This window comes from Lipophrys pholis, assembly GCF_963383615.2.
Source record: "Lipophrys pholis genome assembly, chromosome: 18".
Lineage (NCBI taxonomy): Eukaryota > Metazoa > Chordata > Actinopteri > Blenniiformes > Blenniidae > Lipophrys > Lipophrys pholis.
This window is the reverse complement of record NC_137646.1, coordinates 8,870,180-8,889,758: the sequence shown is the minus strand read 5'-3', so window position 1 is coordinate 8,889,758 and position 19,579 is coordinate 8,870,180. Positions and strand designations below refer to the sequence as shown.

At 43.7% G+C, this 19,579-nt stretch overlaps 1 protein-coding gene across 1 annotated transcript; it reads right to left on the bottom strand.

The window, feature by feature from the left end:
- Positions 1-7,733: 7,733 nt before the first annotated feature.
- mpdu1b (mannose-P-dolichol utilization defect 1b) lies at positions 7,734-19,283 on the bottom strand. The gene is made up of 7 exons (XM_080486603.1): positions 19,050-19,283; positions 17,782-17,847; positions 16,578-16,710; positions 16,399-16,484; positions 10,485-10,603; positions 9,479-9,589; positions 7,734-8,469 (listed from the first exon to the last, which is right to left on the bottom strand). Exons 1-7 carry the CDS (start codon positions 19,174-19,176, stop codon positions 8,335-8,337), a joined length of 777 nt encoding a protein of 258 aa, XP_080342729.1. The 5' UTR covers positions 19,177-19,283; the 3' UTR covers positions 7,734-8,334.
- Positions 19,284-19,579: the final 296 nt, after the last annotated feature.

Here is a 19,579-nt window from a genome sequence, read left to right as displayed (position 1 = left end):
CTCATTTAGCTGCTGTTTTAAAATGTATTGCAACAATCAAACATAACCCCTGAAAACTTAACAAGGCAATCAGTTTTATTTCACACATTAATTCATATCAAAATATTGGAAGCAACATTCAATTCTCACAAAATTCAGTTTATTAACAGAAATCCCTTTAAACCAGGCTCAGCGATCACAAACAGACCAGTCTGATCTGGAACGTGTCACTAAGTTAAATGACCACATAACTTCAGATGTTTCTATTAAAAAGTCTACTTTTAATGAAAAACAACCCTAAAACAAGTAGAAAATAAAAAGATGGATTCTTAATGTGAAGTTCTTTTTTAAAAAAGATGAGTTCTGTGTGAAATAAAACCCACAACCACTTTTTTCTTCTTTGCATCAAAAAATGCAGCAGAAGCCAAAAGGTCTGAAATCTTATTGTCAGAGTTGCTCATGGAGGAGAAATGTTTTCCACCTCTGCAGCTTTTTCAGTTTTTCCTTTTAAAATTCATCTTCCCACAGTTGTGCCGCTACACCTGCAGTGAGTTCCTCGAAGCATCGCTGACCTCACTTACTTTTTCTTTCAAAATCAAATAGTAAAGTTTGGTTTATTCCACTGATCCTGATTAAGCGATTGATTTCTGTTAGAACACATTTTAAAACATTACATTTTAATTCAGGATGAATGCGATAAAAAAATCTAAGAATTAAAACACGGACACCTTTTTCCTGTTCGCAACTTCCAATCCAGACGTGATCGGGTTTTAGTTTCCCTGTGGTCCCTACATTTCTTTTTATTTGATAAATATCTCATAATTCATCAGTTTTCAACGTCACAGGGGTGACAGGTCTGTCACAACCTTTACCCCCAACTCAACGGGAAGGAGAGAAAATATCCCTCTCTATCCATTGTGAGCATTATTCCTCACTTCAGCTGTTCCAGCATGTGGGAGAGCAAACGCTACCGTTTCACTGAAACCTTGGAGGACGTTCACTGGTTTATTTGGGACTTTGAGGGGAGTTTGAAGAGTCAAGAGTCCTGCTGTAGTTTAAGGAGGCCAAAGCAAAAAAAAAAATCAATCTGTGGATCTTGTTTGAAGAATCCATGTTTCCTTTGAACAAAAGCAGTTCTGTTTTAAAGCATCCTGGATGATTGGGTCACATCCCAGGTTTATTGTTCAGTTAGTCTAATCTAAACACCTCAGATATATTTCAGAAGGTTTGGTCATTTTCAAATGAAGCAGAATACAGAGTGAGAGAAGCCTGCTGTCTGCAGAACTATGTATGTAGAACCTCTCACTGGCCTGGAAGACGACACTTCTCACACACAATGTCTATATAATGAGCACACTGTGCATCTGTGTGTGCTGATTCTGACTAATCTTTCTTTAGTGGCTGGTTGAGCTGAATCATCTCTTCTCATTATCAAATGAATCGTCCATCATATTGTTGAATGTTTGACTTTCACATTCACTGGTTTATGTCCACAGCCTGTTTCATCAAGGAGAAAAACCTTATTAATGTTATAAGGAGAAGTATGGTCCAGTTCTTAAATGTCATTAGTCCTCCACATGAGGCTGTCCAACACTTTACTGAACTTATCATCAGTTTCCAGGTGATTGGAAGAAATGCAGTTAGAGAATTCAGTTAAGAATTCAACAGTAAGATTCTGCAGGGAAAAATCTAAGTTACATTATTTTAAATGAAACTATTTTTTTCTCTGTTGGTAGAATGTTGTTAATTAGTTTCTGGTTGAAACATGAAATATTTGCACATCATTATAGAAGCATCCCTGCCTGGCCCCCCAGTCCCTGGTCCAGTCCCTGGTCCCCCAGTCCCTGGCCCCCCAGTCCCTGGTCCGGTATCTGGTCTGGTCCCTGGTCTTCTCTCTGGTCTCTGCAGCTCTGTGAAGTACTTCAGCAAGGAAAGTTGGTGTCTCGGGGATGGGAAGATGTTAGGGGTGTGTGTGTGTGTGTGTGTGTGTGTGTGTGGGGGGGGGGGGGGGGGGGGGGGGGGGGGGTCAGAATGATTTAAGCTCGATTATTTACTTTCTTATCTTCAGCCTCTTTTAAAATTCACTTTCCCCGTAGTCCTCCTCCTCCCCCTCCTCCTCCTCCTCCTCCTCCTCTTCATCCTCCCCCACCGGAGCGGCTGCACGGCCCGCTCGTAATTGGCCGTTTCGGAGGCGCATTGTTCGCGGCTTTTCAGGGCGCAGGTGCATATAGTAAAGCCGGAGTCTCCGCTCCTCCCCTGGGCGTCTTTGTTCCCTCTCCCCGCTTCCCTCACCCCCCCACCGAGCAGAAAATTAGGGCTGCTTTTTGGAGCTTCGGCCTCAGGCTTAACCCTTTCACCGACCGCCGCCTTTCTCATGGAAATAGGGGAGAGCTCCGCACCGGCTAATCGGTCAGTCGGGGGGGGGGGGGGGGGGCGCAACAGATGCAAGCAACTTCTCAGACCTCTGCAGCGGCACACATCACAATGTAACACACAGGAGGTGGTGCAACTCACCGTCAACCTCCAGAGAATCTGTGGTTGGAGTTCATCATGATTGTAAAATCTAACATCAAACATCATCATTCGCTTTGCGCAGCTTCTCTGATTTACCACAGCATGTTTGAGTTATGAGAGCCAGGACATTCTATTCATACATTATGGTGTTTTTAGCCTGAGGTACAATATAATTTGGTTTAATTCTGGGTCATTAGTTTCAGACGGAGAGGACATTGTTTTGATGGACTGGCTGGACCAGGGGTGTCCCTGCTATTTGAGTCCTGTTCACAAGAGGACTATCTGCTGCTGGAAACACTTCACTGCTGGATCACGGATCTCTGGGCTCAAGCTGCAGACTTGTTTTATGTCCATGGAAACCCTGGTAAATTACTGATGAAGGGAAGTTAACTTCATGACTTTGTAATTTGTACATCTTGTGATGTGACCCTGTGAGTCCACCTGCATCATGTTTGACAGCCCTGGGATAAACGGTGGTTCTCTGTAGGGCTCCTTGGGGACAGAATCCCAGGATTCATCAGGAAGCAGTGGAACTGCTCCCAGGAACTACTGAAACTACACACATGAAGTTTGTATCTCCAACACAGTGTTGAGAAACATCCACATGTCCTCACAGCGTCTCTGCACAGTGTGATAGAAGATGAGCATGAGGGAACACAGCGTAGAAATACTACTGGAAAAGATTTTGCCCTGCAACCAGCGGAAGTTGGAGCACATACGTGGGCTGTTTTGGCTGCGGTCCATGGGAGGGTAGGGACGGGGTAGGAGAGGGCAGGGTGGAGAAGGGGGTGGAGGGAGTGTCAATGGAAGGATTTTCTGGTCCAGTACATCCCATCACCTAGCAACAAGCAGTGAAGCTTCAACAAGTGGTTGCCATGGATTTGCTGAGAGTGACTTAAAAGTCTTCACAAAGAGCTGTGGTCATTCTTCGAGTGTGAGAGGGCGATGTGGGAGAATCAGGTGGTAGTCACCAACACAACTCCTGTGTGTTTACACTGGAGACACAAAATCTTTTTGGCTGCAAAACGATTTGAATTCATCTCCTCTCCTCCAGTTAGTTCATTCTCACTGAGCCTCGGCATTACGGCTGCTTCTCCTGTCAGTATCACAACATTAGGAATTAAAATCAGAAATCATCACAAAAGATGTTAATGAGTTCTGCACCTCTGTGGAAGAAAACTACTTCAAAAGTACTTGATTTGAAATCTTTTGCATTAGTCCTGCAGGCAGACATGTCTAAACCACAAAACAGAGACGCACACGTCTGTGGAGGGATAGAAAAGGAGAATAAGTCTACCATCGTCATTATTAAATGATATTGAATATTTTAGTCTCTTTTTGGTAAAATCTTGTTTAATAAAATAAGATCATAACATATTTAAACAACGTTTACATTTCTGTTTTGGACTGGAAAGGTGTCCTGAGTTGTGTTCTTGCAGGAGTTTGTCCTGTGGGTCAAACAGGTCCACCACAGGGCTCAGTTTGTCCTGTGGGTCAAACAGGTCCACCACAGGGCTCAGTTCGTCCTGTGAGACGACATTGTGAGACGTCTTCTGGAATATCTTCTGTTTGTAAGTGATGTGAAGTGTAAGCGAGCTACCTTGAAGGGGACGGCACCGACAGTGGATCTTTAAAAACATGCATGCTGCAAACAGGAAACATGTTTTATGCATTTATCACCAGGATCATTAAAATGGTAATAGAAAATAATCATAATGCTGAAATTGCTTTTACTTTTCTTTAAAATATGCAACTTGTAAACAACTATGACAAAAAAACAAGCACAGGTTTTTTTTTTTTGTATCTGTATTGAAATAAGATAAGTACATTGTTTGCATGATTTTTATTTGTTGGTTCAGCAGTGAGGCCACCAGGGTGGGCAGCAAGCCCGACTCAGACCTGCAGCCTCACAAAAGGTGTTTACCAAGCCATGAAAGATTGTATGGCTCACTAATGAGGTGAGGAGATAGGATACACAGTGTGTGTGTGTGTAGAGGGGGTGTAGAGGCACACCTTCAGATGCAGATAGCTGATATGTGGAAGGCTTCAAAATGGAGAGTATCAGAGGTAAATGAGCTCCTTATTCTAGAAGAGTCAACCTGTTGAACTCTTGTGTTGAGATGAGCAGAATATCAAAGAGTCTTTATTCTCTCTCTCTCTCTCTCTCTCTCTCTCTCTCTCTCTCTCTCTCTCTCTCTCTCTCTCTCTGTTTGTGTATAAAGTTAAGAACAAATTGTTGGCTTTACATGAATGATTCTAACAAGAAGGCGTTTGGTGATCAGAGTATTTCAGAGTATTACAAAAGAGAAATACTCACACTTTGTATTATGAAAACAGCGGAGTCATAATATTTAGGCAGATAAGATCATCCATCCATCCATCCATCCATCCAGCCTCTAACTGGCATAAGAAGAGTTGTGTTTTAAATTTACAATCATATCAGATCCATATCTGGGCAATGACAATAGAATCTTATTGTATATATCATATCCTTCTTCTTCACTTTGAGACTGTCTGGTCCTCAACAGGGACACTGAGACATGGTTTTTGATTATTTGTGCCGATTTGCTAAATGAACTGACCGAATTACAGGTCAGGTCAATTTGTTGAGTCACTTTTGGTTGTGACCACATGCAGAGAGAAAATGTGGGTGTAAAAATGAAAAAAAACTTTTTTTAATCATTTCACATTTCATCACATTTGCAGAAGGAAACATCATAAAAAAGTAGCATCATGATTGTGTGGCACATCCTCTCACATCGCGGCCCTGCTGCAGACCTGCTGCAGACCTGCTGAGAACTTAAATGTGTCTGTTGTCTACAATCATTCCTCAGAACAATTAGAAATATATTTCTCCCTGTATAGAAAAGGTGCTCAGTATTTGTGCATTATACATTTGAAACAAAATGTTGACAAAGATTAAAAAAAAGGTGTTGAAACTGAGAGAAAAAGAATATTGTGATATTGATTAACAACAATGCAGCAGGTTATTGAGGCGGATTTGAGTGGGTTAGTAGTGGGTAACATTCTCTTACTACAGAAGAGCAGGAAGCTGTCCTGGGAGACGACCTGAAGGTCATTTATGAAGCTCGGCTCCACCGGCCTTTCCTGTCTCTCATGACATGAAAACAATCCCACAAAGTGGAGAACAAGTTCTGTGCTGGTTGTTCTTTATGTTCTTCATGTGGTTGAACTGTGGTGTGACATGTCAGGACAGAACCGCAGTGGAAAGCTGAGGAGGAAGGAGGACCTCCCACGTTGAGGAAAGCAGGTGATGGCGGCTCACGAGCACAACAATCTGTACCATCTCTTCTTCACCATCAGATACCAGCCCGCCTGTCTTCTTGCTTACGTCACCCCCTCTTTTATCCAGAACATAACTTGCTCCGGAGCAGGTGAGCCGTTCAGTGCAAGTTACCATTGTGATTTACCCCGGTAAGACGTTAACCCGCCATCGTAGGGTGGACGTGCGTGTGCACGGGTGTGAGCAGCCTGGGGCGCTGCAGGAAGCCGCCCCGAGGAGGCGGGGTTTAGTAGCGGTCTCACTAGTTAACACCACATGAGTTTAAACCAACCTGTGTCATTTCATATCCGAGACTTGTGGCACTTTTTAAATCACTGGTAGCGCTTTTTCACCAAAAAGAACCAGGTTCTAGTTCAGGGCCGGTTCTTAAATGAGCACCGCCAAAGAACCGGTCGTTTTTCCATTGTGAGCGGAGCCACGTGAGAGCCACGTCATTGCATCGCTCTAAGACGTCGTATGTCACTGATTTCACCATTTTAGCGCCAGCAGTGCACATACAAGAACCAGGAGATGGACCGTAACAGTGGTTTAGTCCGGGTCGCTCCATCTAGTCTGACCTGAACCTCGGATACAGACCAAAGAACCTGAAAACTTTGAGTCTCTTCGTATCTCTATTGGTGTTTTTTCACGTCCGTCTTGCTTCAGTCCGTAGGCCCGGAGTGGCCATAGAGAGAATAAAAAATAATAAATAACAACGCGTGAATGGGCTTGGGTCTTATTTTTCAACATTTGGGCTTTACATAGTGAATTTCTGCTCCTTTCACTTTATTTCTGGACGTGTCTGAATCACATGCTTCAACATGGAGGAATGGAGGTGTAGAATGATAGAACGCTGCTCTACAGCCGTTTCCAATAGCAACCCATGTAAACACTCTGATTAAACTTCTCTTTCACATGAAGCCATTAAAAGGCTCATTTTATGGCTAAAAACTCCAAGCTTTCATTTACAGTAGTATGTAGTTTGTTTAGTAGTTACTGATGAACCAAAGTATCTCTTCATTATAAAGAAGTTCTGTGGAGCATCTCATAGCGGAGCGCCCCCTGCTGCCTCATGCAGACCTCAGCCTGCGGTCATAACGCCATGCGAGACCTGGAAGTGAAGTTAGTTACGATGAAAAGCCTGAAAGAACGACAATGGAAAACTGCTTCTAAATTCTATATCCTTGGCAGCTGACTGTGTGACGGCACAACACCGGCTCCGCCGTCACTACAATATTATTTGAGGTCATTAATTTGTGACCACAAGTGAAGAATCTCAGAGATTAAATTATCTGGTTCCCTCGCTTTATTAATTTGAGGTAACGACTTATTATCTTGTTCCCACGCGTTATTTTTTTTCTGTATGGCCACTCCGGGGCTACGTACAGTCCACTTTCTATATCGTTCTCTCTGGTCAAATTAAAAAAAGAGGCAACATGATGCCTCTGATCATACAACTAATTTTTCCTCTTCCACTTTAATATTCTGTCAGCAGTGTAGTGTGTCATGTTGTATAGAGCAGATAAAAACACTACGCTGCCTCCACCACAAAGTCATTTTCGGTAACCGGAAATGCTGCAACATAATGTGGAAGAACAGAGACTTGAGATTGGGCGGGGCCTTCAGAGTAGGCGGGGCCTTGGGCGGAGCCTTGGGCGGAGCGGCGTCAGGTCAGGGACGCTACCCAATGTTGTTAACCTCACTGTTAACTTTGACAGCGGCGTTAGCTAACGGGATGACTAACCATGTTTTGAACAACGTATATTTAATGGTCGGTTAGCTAACGGCGGGTTAAGGATTTAACCGGCGGTTAGCTAACGGCGGGTTAAGGATTGGCCAGTGGTTAAAATAACTGAGCTTTGAACAAGCGGGCTTTGCTCTCTGGGGGAAACCTCGGGAATCCTCCGGCAGAGTGTAAAGTGTGTGAGTAGATTCAGGAAACAAGGTGGAGAACATTCACACATTAAATCCAGACGCACTTCTTTAGGGAAATGAAAGTGATTCATCAGGAACATTTTCTTTTAGAAACCTCCCCTGCTTTTATACGGAATAACTAAACAAGTACAAACTGCCAGTAACTTGCACAACATTTATATTTCAATGAAAACTGGTGTGATTGCTTCAAATGCGTCATTCATTTATTTGAGGTTTCACTTGGGTACATTTGAATCGAGTTCATCAGTAAGATAAACATCTCTGTCACAGGTATGAGTGATGTGAGACTTTCAGTCTCTGATCTCTCAAACACCACAGAGCAACACTCACACTCATTAAAAAGAAACTCGTGTGTGTTTCTGTGAAATAATAATAAAAGACAATCAGGATTCTGTAAAGCAAAGAATTGAACAGTTCCAACACATGTTGACACAGGCTGACATGAAGGAGGAGGAATGTAAGAACAGTGCAGTTTGGACCGGGAGCAGCAGGGCTCATCTTCACCTGGAAGCTGCATGTGAAGTCCCAGCAGCTCTGCACCTCTTTGGCTGCCTTCACTTCTTCTTCCAGGTTTTACCGACGCATGTCCAGTGTTGGAAATCAAAGTGTGTGAGCTCGCTCGCTCACTCCTTCTTCTTCTTCTTCTTCTTCTTGCCGTCTGGAGTGCTGTTCCAGTAATACAGAACCTGCAGGGCGATGACGCCGTTACAGCTCGAAGATATGACGTAGGTGAGAGCCATCAGTGTGTCTCCAGTTTCCTACAAAACACACAAACAATGTGGTGATAAAGAAAGGAGGTGGATTTTTTCACTCAAGTTACAGTGTCCTCACAGCAAGGTCAAACCTACATGTGCTCCTTACAGGTACTCTGCTTTCATGCACATGAGACGTTACAAATTCTTTCAGTTCAGACACCTGGCCAGGCGAGCATGCAGTATGTCTGGACTGGTGAGGCGTCCATCACAGGAGGCAGTAATATCACTCACAACCCCCCTGAGTGTGAGCACAAGTCCATTCTGCCACTGTCTTCCTCTTCACATTAAATCTTGTCCTTCTCAGACAGTTTCCACACCCTCAGTGCAGCTCTGATTCTAATGAGAGTTCACGAATAAATCAGCTCGCTTTCAACAATCAAACATCTCATTTCTGCCTTCTGCAGTTCACTTCAGGGTCTGTGTTATCAGATAAGAAACTTTATATACCTACATACATATTTAATCCTGAATGCACATTGTTCATTATTCATCTTTCCCCACTCGGTTAAGGACTTCAAAACATTATTACTATTTAAAAATAAAAAAAATAGCTATATACATTTATTTATTTTGCACAAGCCGGAAAAGTCTGAAAATATTCTAAAATGAAATGAAGAGCAAGTGAAACTGTTTGAGGCGGCGAAACATCAGACCAAAACATTTAAACATTTACTCCACACTCATTGATGTAAAAATAATACATGTATCTGCCTCATACTTCAACATTTAAGTGACTTCTACCTGTGTGTGTGTGTGTGTGTGTGTGTGTGTGTGTGTGTGTGTGTGTGTGTGTGTGTGTGTGTGTGTGTGTGTAACCAGAGCATAAAATCCCAAACTACAGCTATGTGTAAGCGACGCCTCGTAATGAGCACACTTGGAAACCGTTTTGTGTTCTGGGTCTCAGTGATGTGTTGTTTCTTTTCCTCTACTCTCACTGAGACAGTGCGTCTCCTAGTGGCCAAATCAGGAACTGCAGAGGGTCACACACTGTAATTAGTTTCTGTTTTCTTACCTGCAATGAGGTGAAGATGCGGGCGAGCGAGCCGGCAAACAGCAGGAAGACAGAGATGGCAGAAAGTTGGCCCGTGTGCCCGTTGTGGAAATTAGTGGCTGCCTGGATCAACTGAGGGACAGACAAGGACTGTCACAGATCTGTCAAACACATCTTCTTCAGATTTGTCAATAGAACCTGATTTACAGTTGTACAGCTTCTACAGTTATAGAGCTCTCCGAGTTGCAGGACCTGGCCGGCCAGTTTGCACTGGTGTTCCCAGAAATATTCAACCTCTCGCTATACCAGTGCATCATTCTCAGGTGATTTAAACAGTCTCATTGCTCCTGTCTCCAAGAAAGCCTCAGCTTCAGTGGTGATGAAATGTTCTGAAAGACGAATCAAAAGGTTCATCATCTCCTCCCCACCTGCCACCCTGGACCCCTCACTCTTGGTGTTCACGCCAAGCAGGAGCACAGACGGCGCCATCAACCACCTGCTACACTCAGCCCCGGCACACATTTTCAATTCGGAGTGTTCTCACCTTTGTTACCAGCAGTTTAGATGTTAATGGCAGTGTTTCAGTTATTTTGAAGGGACAGTAAATTTTCCCAACATCTCTTCAGTGTTTTCATATGAAGACATATAATTAAATATTTGCAGAAATGTGAGGGGTGTACTTACATTTCTGTGAGATACTGTATGTACACACACACACACACACACACACACACACACACACACACACACACACACACACACACACACACACACACACACACACACACACACACACACACACACACACACACACACACACACACACCACGGTTCATGAGGATGTGCGCAGGTGGAGCTGCAGACTAGTGAGAAGACTCTACAACCCACACTCTCCTCCTCTGACCACTACAGAGTGACTCTGCTGTCAGTCAAAAAACAGGAAATGAAGACAGAACAAACATTTCTTTTATACGTTTGTCCCGCCACATCTTACTTATTTCATACATGAGTGAGGATATTTTCCTACCCTGCCCACGATGATGGCCGGCATGTTAGAAGCCTGCATGTATGTGACCACCGACATGGGCGTGACTGGAGACAGCAGGAGGACCAGCAGGAAAAAATATACGACCAGAAACAGGAGACCTGGGAGAGGAGACAAAGGTCTGAGAGGACTAATAACACATCAAGGCCCCGTTTACACGCCAACATTTTAAGTGACAACACCTTGTCCGTTAAAAAAGTTTTGGGTGTACACGACAGCAGCACACACCAACAACAATGTAGTTAGTAGGCCGAGCCAAGGGAGGGTGCTGTTGCTTGTTGTTGTAATGAAACTACACATGAATGTGAGCAGAGAACAAAATGCTATAAACGTTAACAAAATCAAGAGTACCTGACTTTCATATGGACAGAGGACAAATTGCTATTAGAGCGGGGCGGGACGGGTTTTCGTGCGGTCCGACTGAAAAAGTTATGGATGGTACGGAAAGATGGTACGATTTCCTGCTACCCCTCTGTTGAAGTACCGAGCAGCGAGGAACGGGTCTGTGAGGAGGAGCTACAACACAGCCGTCTGCTGATTGGTGGGGACGATTGTCACTCTTGACTTGCCGCAACATTTAATTATTTAATCGGCCATAAACCTCAATTATTGTTTACATACCCCGCTTTGTGCTCACTGGTGGTTTGGTTAACTGGGTTTATTGAAACGTCGGCGCGCGACACGACATGGCATCTTTTAACGAGATACAGACGTTCCTCTCAGGAACAGGAGGAGGAGATTCAACAGGAACTGGACTCTGCTGTTCACAATGAGAAAGTTTAACCTGAGTCACAGAACAACTTGGACAGCCGCTTCCGTGTTCTTTGCTGGACGTGTCTCTGAGTCGTTCACAGCCCCGTCCACATTTTTAACGTACTTCCTGTGGTGGGACCGCGTGACAGAGTTGGTCCTGGGTGTGCTTTGCCGTACCGTAACCTCCCGCTCTGCCCCGGTCAGCAACGTACTGCGGTGGAACAGCGGCTATGGTGGACACACGCCACTACGAAGGCCGCCATGTTTGTTACTCCCGCATGAGCAGAAGAACTATTTACCACAGCAGTGATGTGCATGTGCAGTAACGGTGCCGTAGCCTTCGGCTCTCTGCAGGGGAGAGTGTGAAAGAAAAGTTCCACCCTGGGAGCTGCTATTAAAAAAGAGAGGGTTGCAGTGGATCAGAGTGACCCCCCCCCCCCCCCCCTGAAAAGTGAAGAAAGTTTTGCGGTTACACTCATTTTCGTGGTCATGTAAAGGAGGCCTAACTCTGGTGGTTCATTTCTTGCACAGTGAACTAATACATACACAACATGATCAATGACACATACTTCTTTAATCTTAATGTGTAAAATAAAGCTCAACAAATTTATTGAGAACAATATCTAATCTACACTAAAAAGCTGTAACAGGTTCAATCCCAGGACTTTAAAAGCTCTGAAATACAGAACGGAGGAATTCCGGCCGTTGTTTTCAAGCCTTCACACGTCAGAGACATTTCTGATTATTGGTGATAATCCTATAATACAAAACGGAACAAAAGATAAAGTGTACAGTCCTAAAGTTGGCAGGAAAGATTAGAATCCATCAATTCAATATGAAACAGGGGTGTCTGTCTGTGTCAAGTCCTTTATTTGTCACAAACAAACAGACACAGTATAATGTGCCATGAAATGTTTTTAGTACTTGTTCCACACCAAAACAACAAATCTAATAAGAGAAGGATAAAAACTTAAACCACAACAATGATGTTAATAATGAAAATTAAAGCACACAAGAGATAAATATATATATATATATATATATATATATATATATATATATATGAATAATGAATATATAGAAAATAAGTAAGGTCAAAATATGAAACAAAGTGTCAAATAGCGGAAAAGTATATAAACAAGGCAAGTAGTCCTTCTGGGTGCTGCTGCACATCCAGGTGGTGATACTCCCAGTCTAAACCATAGACCTGTAGAACTCTTGGCCGCGCATTGGCCTGTTTGAGACGGTCAATGACCTCTGACTTCCGGCGGCGGCAAAACAACATCAAGGAGCATGACAAGGTGGTGAAGTCAGGCTGTGCTGTTGGCTGTGCAAATCGCTTTTCAAAGGTTCATTTCACGCAATCTGTTTATCACGTTTCTGTGAAGCCCGTTTGTGATGTGAAACTGTGGGTGGCTGCCACCCCCATAGCAAAATACCAGTATCAATACTAACTTAGGTACATATTCTGTAGTGCCTCACAATGTATTCCACAAAAAATAATAACATTGTGTAACAAATTTGAATTTTGATCATTTTAAGTGATTAGGCTACATAGGCATATCAAAACATTTCAAAAGTATGTGTTCACTGAAGTGCAAAACAGTGGCCAGTGTAAAGCAAACCTGATGAACAGAATTGGTTTATTGTAAATATGCACAACAAATGTAACATATTTATGAGACTGATGGCGTCTAATCTAAACTGATTCAGGTGAATTATGTGCATGATTAATATGTACACACGGGTTTATTTTTTAATTGTTACATGAATACATACAGTGGACATAAATAGTCTTCACACCCCTGTTCAAATGCCAGGTTTTTGTGATGTAAAAAATGAATAATTTGACAACTTTTTCCACCTTAAGTGTGACCTATAACCTGTACAATGAGGTGAAGTAAAAACAAACTGAGATAATGAGGTTGCACACACCCTCTGATGACTAGGGATGTGGCTGGTCAGGGAGGCTAAACAGCAACACTGAAGGAGCTGCAGGATTTTCTGGCTGTGTAGTACATGTGACAACAATCTCCCGTCTTCTTCATATGTCTGGGCTATGGGGTAGGGTGGCAAGACGGAAGTCTCATCTTACAAAGAAAAACATCCAAGCCCGGCTTAATTTTGCAAAAAGGCATTTGAAGTCTCCCAAACGCATGTGGGAAAATGTGTTATGGTCCGATGAAACCAAGGCTGAACTTTTTGGCCACAATTCCAAAAGATATGTTTGGCGCAAAAACAACACTGTTCATTACCAAAAGAACACCATACCTACAGTGAAGCATGGTGGTGGCAGCATCATGCGTTGGGGCTGGTTTTTTTCAGTTGGAACTGGGGCCTTCGTCAGGGTGGAGGGAATTATGACCAGCTCCAAATACCAGTCAGTGTTGGCACAAAACCTTTGGGCTTCTGGTAGAAAGCCGAAGATGAAGAGCAACTTCATCTTTCAGCATGACAATGACCCAAAGCACACAGCCAGATCAGCAAAAGAATGGCTTCACCAGGATAAGATTGAGTCCAGACCTGAATCCGGTCGAACATCTGTGGGGTGATCTGAAGAGAGCTGTGTACATATTATATATATATAAAGCATATAGTCGATGGATGCATATTTTTAATACTAAAGTTTAATGAATATTTTTATGTAATATTTTATATAAATAACTAAACAGATTATGTAAATTAAAAAAAACAAAAACACAGCAGCTTTTATGAGAGATTTTTGATTAATTAACAGAGTGTAAAGAACATGATGGGTTGTAAGGATGCAGTCCAGCTGAACTTTCTCTCATTAGCCGCCGTTCCACATGTACGTGGCAGAGCGTGGCAGAGCGTGGCAGAGCGGGGCAGAGCGGGGCAGAGCGGGGCAGAGCGGGGCAGAGCGTGGCAGAGTGTGGCAGAGCGGGGCAGAGCGGGGCAGAGCGGGGCAGAGCGGGAGGTTACGGTACGGCAAAGCACACCCAGGCCCAACGCTGTTGTGTGGTCCAACACAGGAAGTACGGTAACAATGTAGGCGGGGTTGTGAATGACTCGGAGACTAATCCAGTGAAGAACACGGAAGCGGCCGGCGGCCGTCCAAGTTGTTCTGTGACTCAGGTTAAACTTTCTCATTGTGAACAGCAGCGTCCAGCTCCTGTTGAATCTCCTCCTCCTGTTCCTGAGAGGAGCGTCTGTGTCTCGTTAAAAGACCGCCATGTTGTTTCACGCCGACTTTTCAATAAACCCAGTTAACCAAACAACCAGTGAGCACAAAGCGGGGTATGTAAACAACAACGGAGGTTTACGGCCGATGAAATAATTAAATATTGCTGGAAAGTGGAGAGTGATGATCCTCACTACCAATCAGCAGACGGCTGCGTTGTAGCTCCTCCTCACAGACCCGTTCCTCGCTGCTTGGTTCCTCAACGAAGGGGTAGTGGAAAATCTTACCCGATGGTCGCGGGTTCTGTCCGTACCATCCACAACTTTTCAGTCGGACCAAGCAAAACCCACCCCGCCCCTCGACGCTCCGACACAGAAAGTGCGGTGGAACTACGCCTATAATAAATGAATGTGCTGATTAGTGGCTTTTTGCCACTACCAGAAGTCAGCGCCTATTCGTCATGGCGGCGGCGGCCAGTAGCACTGGCTGCAGAACATCGAGGAGGATCCTGGTGGGAGCATTAACTCCTTCAGTGGCAGACTGTTGCAGCCAGCATCCAGGAGGGGGCGACCACATGTTGTTTATACCTCCTGCTGTGAGTCTGTTCAACAGCAGGAACTGTTCACACTGCACTTCTGGGAGAAGACCAATCCGTCGTGATATTACAAAAGCTTCTCGATGTGATCGCTCACCCAAAACGAACATGGACCAGAGAGGAAGAAAAGAAGAAACAAGGCTCATTCATTGGTCCAAACCGAACCAACCAGCGGCCGCTAAAGGCTATTTAGCTCATGGCTAATAGGTAGCCACTAGTGATGTGTACTGAATTCGGTACTTGTAGGTATATTTATGTAACGATTAATTATCTTGTTCCCACGGGTTATTATTTTTTTTCTCTATGACCACTCAGTCCACTTTCTATATCATTCTCTCTATTAAAATTAAAAAAAGAGGCAACATGAAGCCTCAGATCATCCAGCTCAGTTTTCATCTTCCACTTTAATATCCTGGTAGCAGCGTGATTTGTCATGTTTTATAGAGCAGATAAAAACACTACGCTGCCGTCTACCACAAAGTGATTTTCGGTAACTGGAAATGCTGAGACATAATGTGGAAGAACAGAGACTTGAGAGTGGGCGGAGCCTTGGGCGGAGCGGCGTCAGGGACGCTAACCAGTGTTGTTAACCTCACTGTTAACTTTGACGGCGACGTTAGCTAACGGGATGACTAACCATGTTTTGAACAACGTATATTTAATGGTCGATTAGCTAACGGCAGGTTAAGGATTTAACCGGTAGTTGGGGCTTAACCAGTGGTTAAAATAACCCAGCTCTGAACAACCGGGCCCAGGATGCTGGGCAGTGGTGGTTGTAGCCTCGGCCTGTTCCTGATCGCGTCGTGCTAAAGTATTCACTCCCCGATAGAAATGCAGCAGAGCGTGTGTCATCAGAAGGGTGGAGCTACGAATTTATGTTGGATACCAGCTTGACTTATTAATATTACTTTATAATATTTCATTCGTCTGTGTTGACAATTTCTGAATAAATGCCATGAAGTTATAATGATCAACGAGGGGGCCAGGATGCGTCGGAGGTAAAAGTTGTGGAGTATGATGATGACGAACCAATATTTGCCAGTGTGTCTCTGGCATATTTGACACAAAATGGTGAAGACGGTGAAAACGGTTAAATAAGAAGTTAACTAACAATAAAAGAAAGTTGTAAAGTTCCTGTCCGTCCGTTCGTGTGCCCTGGGAATGAGCGTCCTCTGTCCAGGTGGACCTGCCTTCGCACTGTTTGCTGGATCAGCTCACTGAGACTCACCGAGGCGTCGAAGGTGGATGCATAACAAAAAACTTTCAATTTCATTTATTGAGAGAATCTGAACAGTACTGGTCTGAAGTGAAGGAGGAGGGAATTAAACGTTACTGTTGAGCACTGAAATGAAAAAAAGCCTCTGGTTGTAGGTACTTCTAGAGGGATGTTTCTTAAGCGGTCTTACCTCGGCCTGTTCTCCTTCCATAGTGCTGAATGAGGAAGCCGATGGTGACAGTCTGCAACATGAGGAACAGAGCCTCACCCCAGGCACTGTGGCAACACCCAGAACAGGTCACTCACACTAGGACAGCCAGGCTGAATTGTACAGTAAAGTGTAAATATCCTGAGAGCGTGAGGTCCAACCTGAAGGGGAACTTGTTGGCGATGCTGTAGGCCATGGTTCCTGTGATGGCCAGCAGCTCCAGCAGGACAGATTTGAAGCTCAGGCCTTCTGAACTCTTTGCTGCCATCAGCTTCAAGATCTGAGGCAACTTCACTGAGAACCAGGAGGACGGAGATAAAGAATCACACAACATGATTTTAGCTTCAGGACACAAAGTCCATTGATTTCTTAAAGACAATGTTTGAGAGTCAGAAACAACACAGGCAGGTTCAATGACAATTAAAGGGGCTGTTAATGGAAACTTTTTAAGATGACACAATACTGACAGTAAACTTAATTCAAATGGTCATTATTAATTTATTCCACATTAGGTGCTTTGAAATATAACTTTTATAGACGTCTTTGTAAAAATCTGATCAAAAATGAAACCCTGTGGTTCAGAGGAAAAAGTCCTTCCACACTGAAACTCAGGAAGCTCCAAACGGTCTGTGAGAGTGTGTGTCTGCCTGCCTGCGAGTGTGTGTCTATGTTTGTGAGTGTGTGTGTGTTTATGTCTTTGTGCGTGTGCGTGTCTCTCTGGCAGTGTGTGTCTGACCACGTAAAGTGCTTTGAGACTACGGTTTGAAAATGTGCTTGATAAGCCGACTTTTCTTCTTCAGCTCATTAAAAACAACCTCAAAAAATGTGTAGAGAAATAATCAGAACAGCACAAGCAATAACAAATATAATGAAATCAAAAGTCTTGTGTTGGTTAAAAATTAGTTAAAAGGGTTTTAATAAATTCTGGGAAGGGACATTTTAACCGATTCTGTCTTTAGAGTGTGTATCATGAGAAAAGGATAAAGTTGTAGAAATAGAGGCAGACAAACGGATTTAGTGCTTCCTTGCAGTTGTGAATTAAAAGCGTGAACACAAACACGTGACTGCTCTTAATGCTTTGAAAAACTTAAACACTTGAAAAGGTGTTGCTTTCTCTATGAAGTTTGAATGGACGGTGGAGTGGTCGGCAGTGAGGAGGGGTTTTTCCCTCCCACATGCATCAGGTTCGACTGGCCTCTGTGAAAGAGATGTAGAGGTTCATGTGTGTTTTCTGGGTTTTGCCTGCCTGGGGTGTGATGATGGGCTCCATCCCATCCTGAACTGATGAGATTTGGACTAAAGCTGAAAGTCCTACTTGAGATTTGAGTAACATGACAGAAAGGAAGAGGGGCTGAGCTCTTTTACCCATAACTGATCCCAGGATGATGCCGATCCCCAGTGCCTTGCTGATCACAATTTTCAGGCATGGCACTGACAGCAGAAGGAAAACAAGAAGAAGAAAAGCAAGGCATTGGTCAGCGGACAAGGATTAAAACACATAGTACATCTGTGAAACAATCTGGGGCAAGAGGTATAGTTTCTCACTTCCTCTTTAGGTTTGTTCAAACGTTTATGAGGAACACTTCTTTAAAATAAACTGACAACAGACCAGCAGCATTGTTTTGTCATGCACAATATGATCACTGATGATCACTGAGAAAAGTTGAAAATTCGAACTAACTCCAGTGTGAAGAAAAACTACTCAACGTCACATTGTTTGCTGAAGCTGACATGTTTGTGAAACATAAGGCCTGTAGGCCCCAAACAGCTTAAATTGGTATTTTTAACAGAAAACTGCCCTTTGTGGTATATTGAATGGGAGTGGTAGAGTCTCAGTAAGGGGTTGAATTAGTAAAAAGAAGAAGAATCAGGCTTTAATCAACATGAAGTTGAAGAGAAATATTGTTACTTACAAGATTTCACATCATTCTGCAGGTTTGGACAAAACAGACAAATTCAAGTGACTTGTGGCAAAAAAAAAAACACGAAAGAGGATATACACACTATTTTATGATTGGAGGCTGCATTAAAATGGGATAATGTTGAAATCCCACTCTTTTTTTAACGAATGTCAACTTTCTCTGGTCCTAGAAAATATATTGAATAAAACAAGGGGCTTCCTGGACTTCTTTGTACTCACACAGAGGGGGGACACTAAGTTGTAGTAGTATTTAGAGGATTACTCTGTTCCCAAAGATCAGCACACATTTCGTTCCTCCTAGTAAAACATGCAGCTTTCTGTCAAACTAAAGTCTTTTCTGACAGGTTATGAGGTCTCATACTGATTCATTAAGACCTTTATTTCACGTAGTAATATTGAAAACATTCACTGATAAGGTAGTTTGATCAGGAGAAGTGAATGTCGTCAAAGGAGAAGCCGATTTACAGTTTGATGCACTTCAGTCTGTTTCAAGGAATGATCACAGTTACAATCCCGTGATGACCGAGTCTCTAACCCTGGTCCTGGGGTCCCTGCTCCTTATCGAGCTGTCCGAGGAGCTGGCTGCTGAAAGATAACTGAATCCCGACTGTCAACATGGAGCTCCAGGACCAGGTTTAGAAACCCCGACTGTCAACATGGACCTCCAGGACCAGGTTTAGAGAGCCGGAAGTGACCAGCTCGAGCCGCTCACCGTCCAGAAGGTTCCAGTTCAGAAAGAACTGGTCGTAGCAGGACTCCGGCATGAGGTAGGGCACCAGGAGCCCTTTAAAGGGGTCCATGAAGGACGAGCCCAGGTACAAACCACCTCCGTCCGACATTTTCAGCCTCAGATGTGACGTATGTGGTGTGTCGCAAGAAAACCAGTTCCCTGGGTCCGCGCGACGCGTCAACTGTTCCGCAGACTTTTAGTTCCTCCTCCTCCCCTTCCTCCTCCTCCTCCTCCTCCCCTTCCTCCTCCTCCTCCTCCTTCATATGTTGTTTTATGGGGGTTGGCATACACGGTTCAGTGCATTACCGCCACCTACTGAATGGGAGCAGAATGGCTTTTAGTCTAAATCCTGTTTACGAACCCTGTTTTTTCTAAAATTCTGAAGATGTCCTTGTATATACCGTCTCCTCAGTCTCCTCAGTATTTCTGTTATGTTCAGTGTTATTTTCTGTCTGTGGAGTGTTTCTTTGAGTATTTGTCTGTGGTGATGGTACCGTTGACGTTGAGTGAAT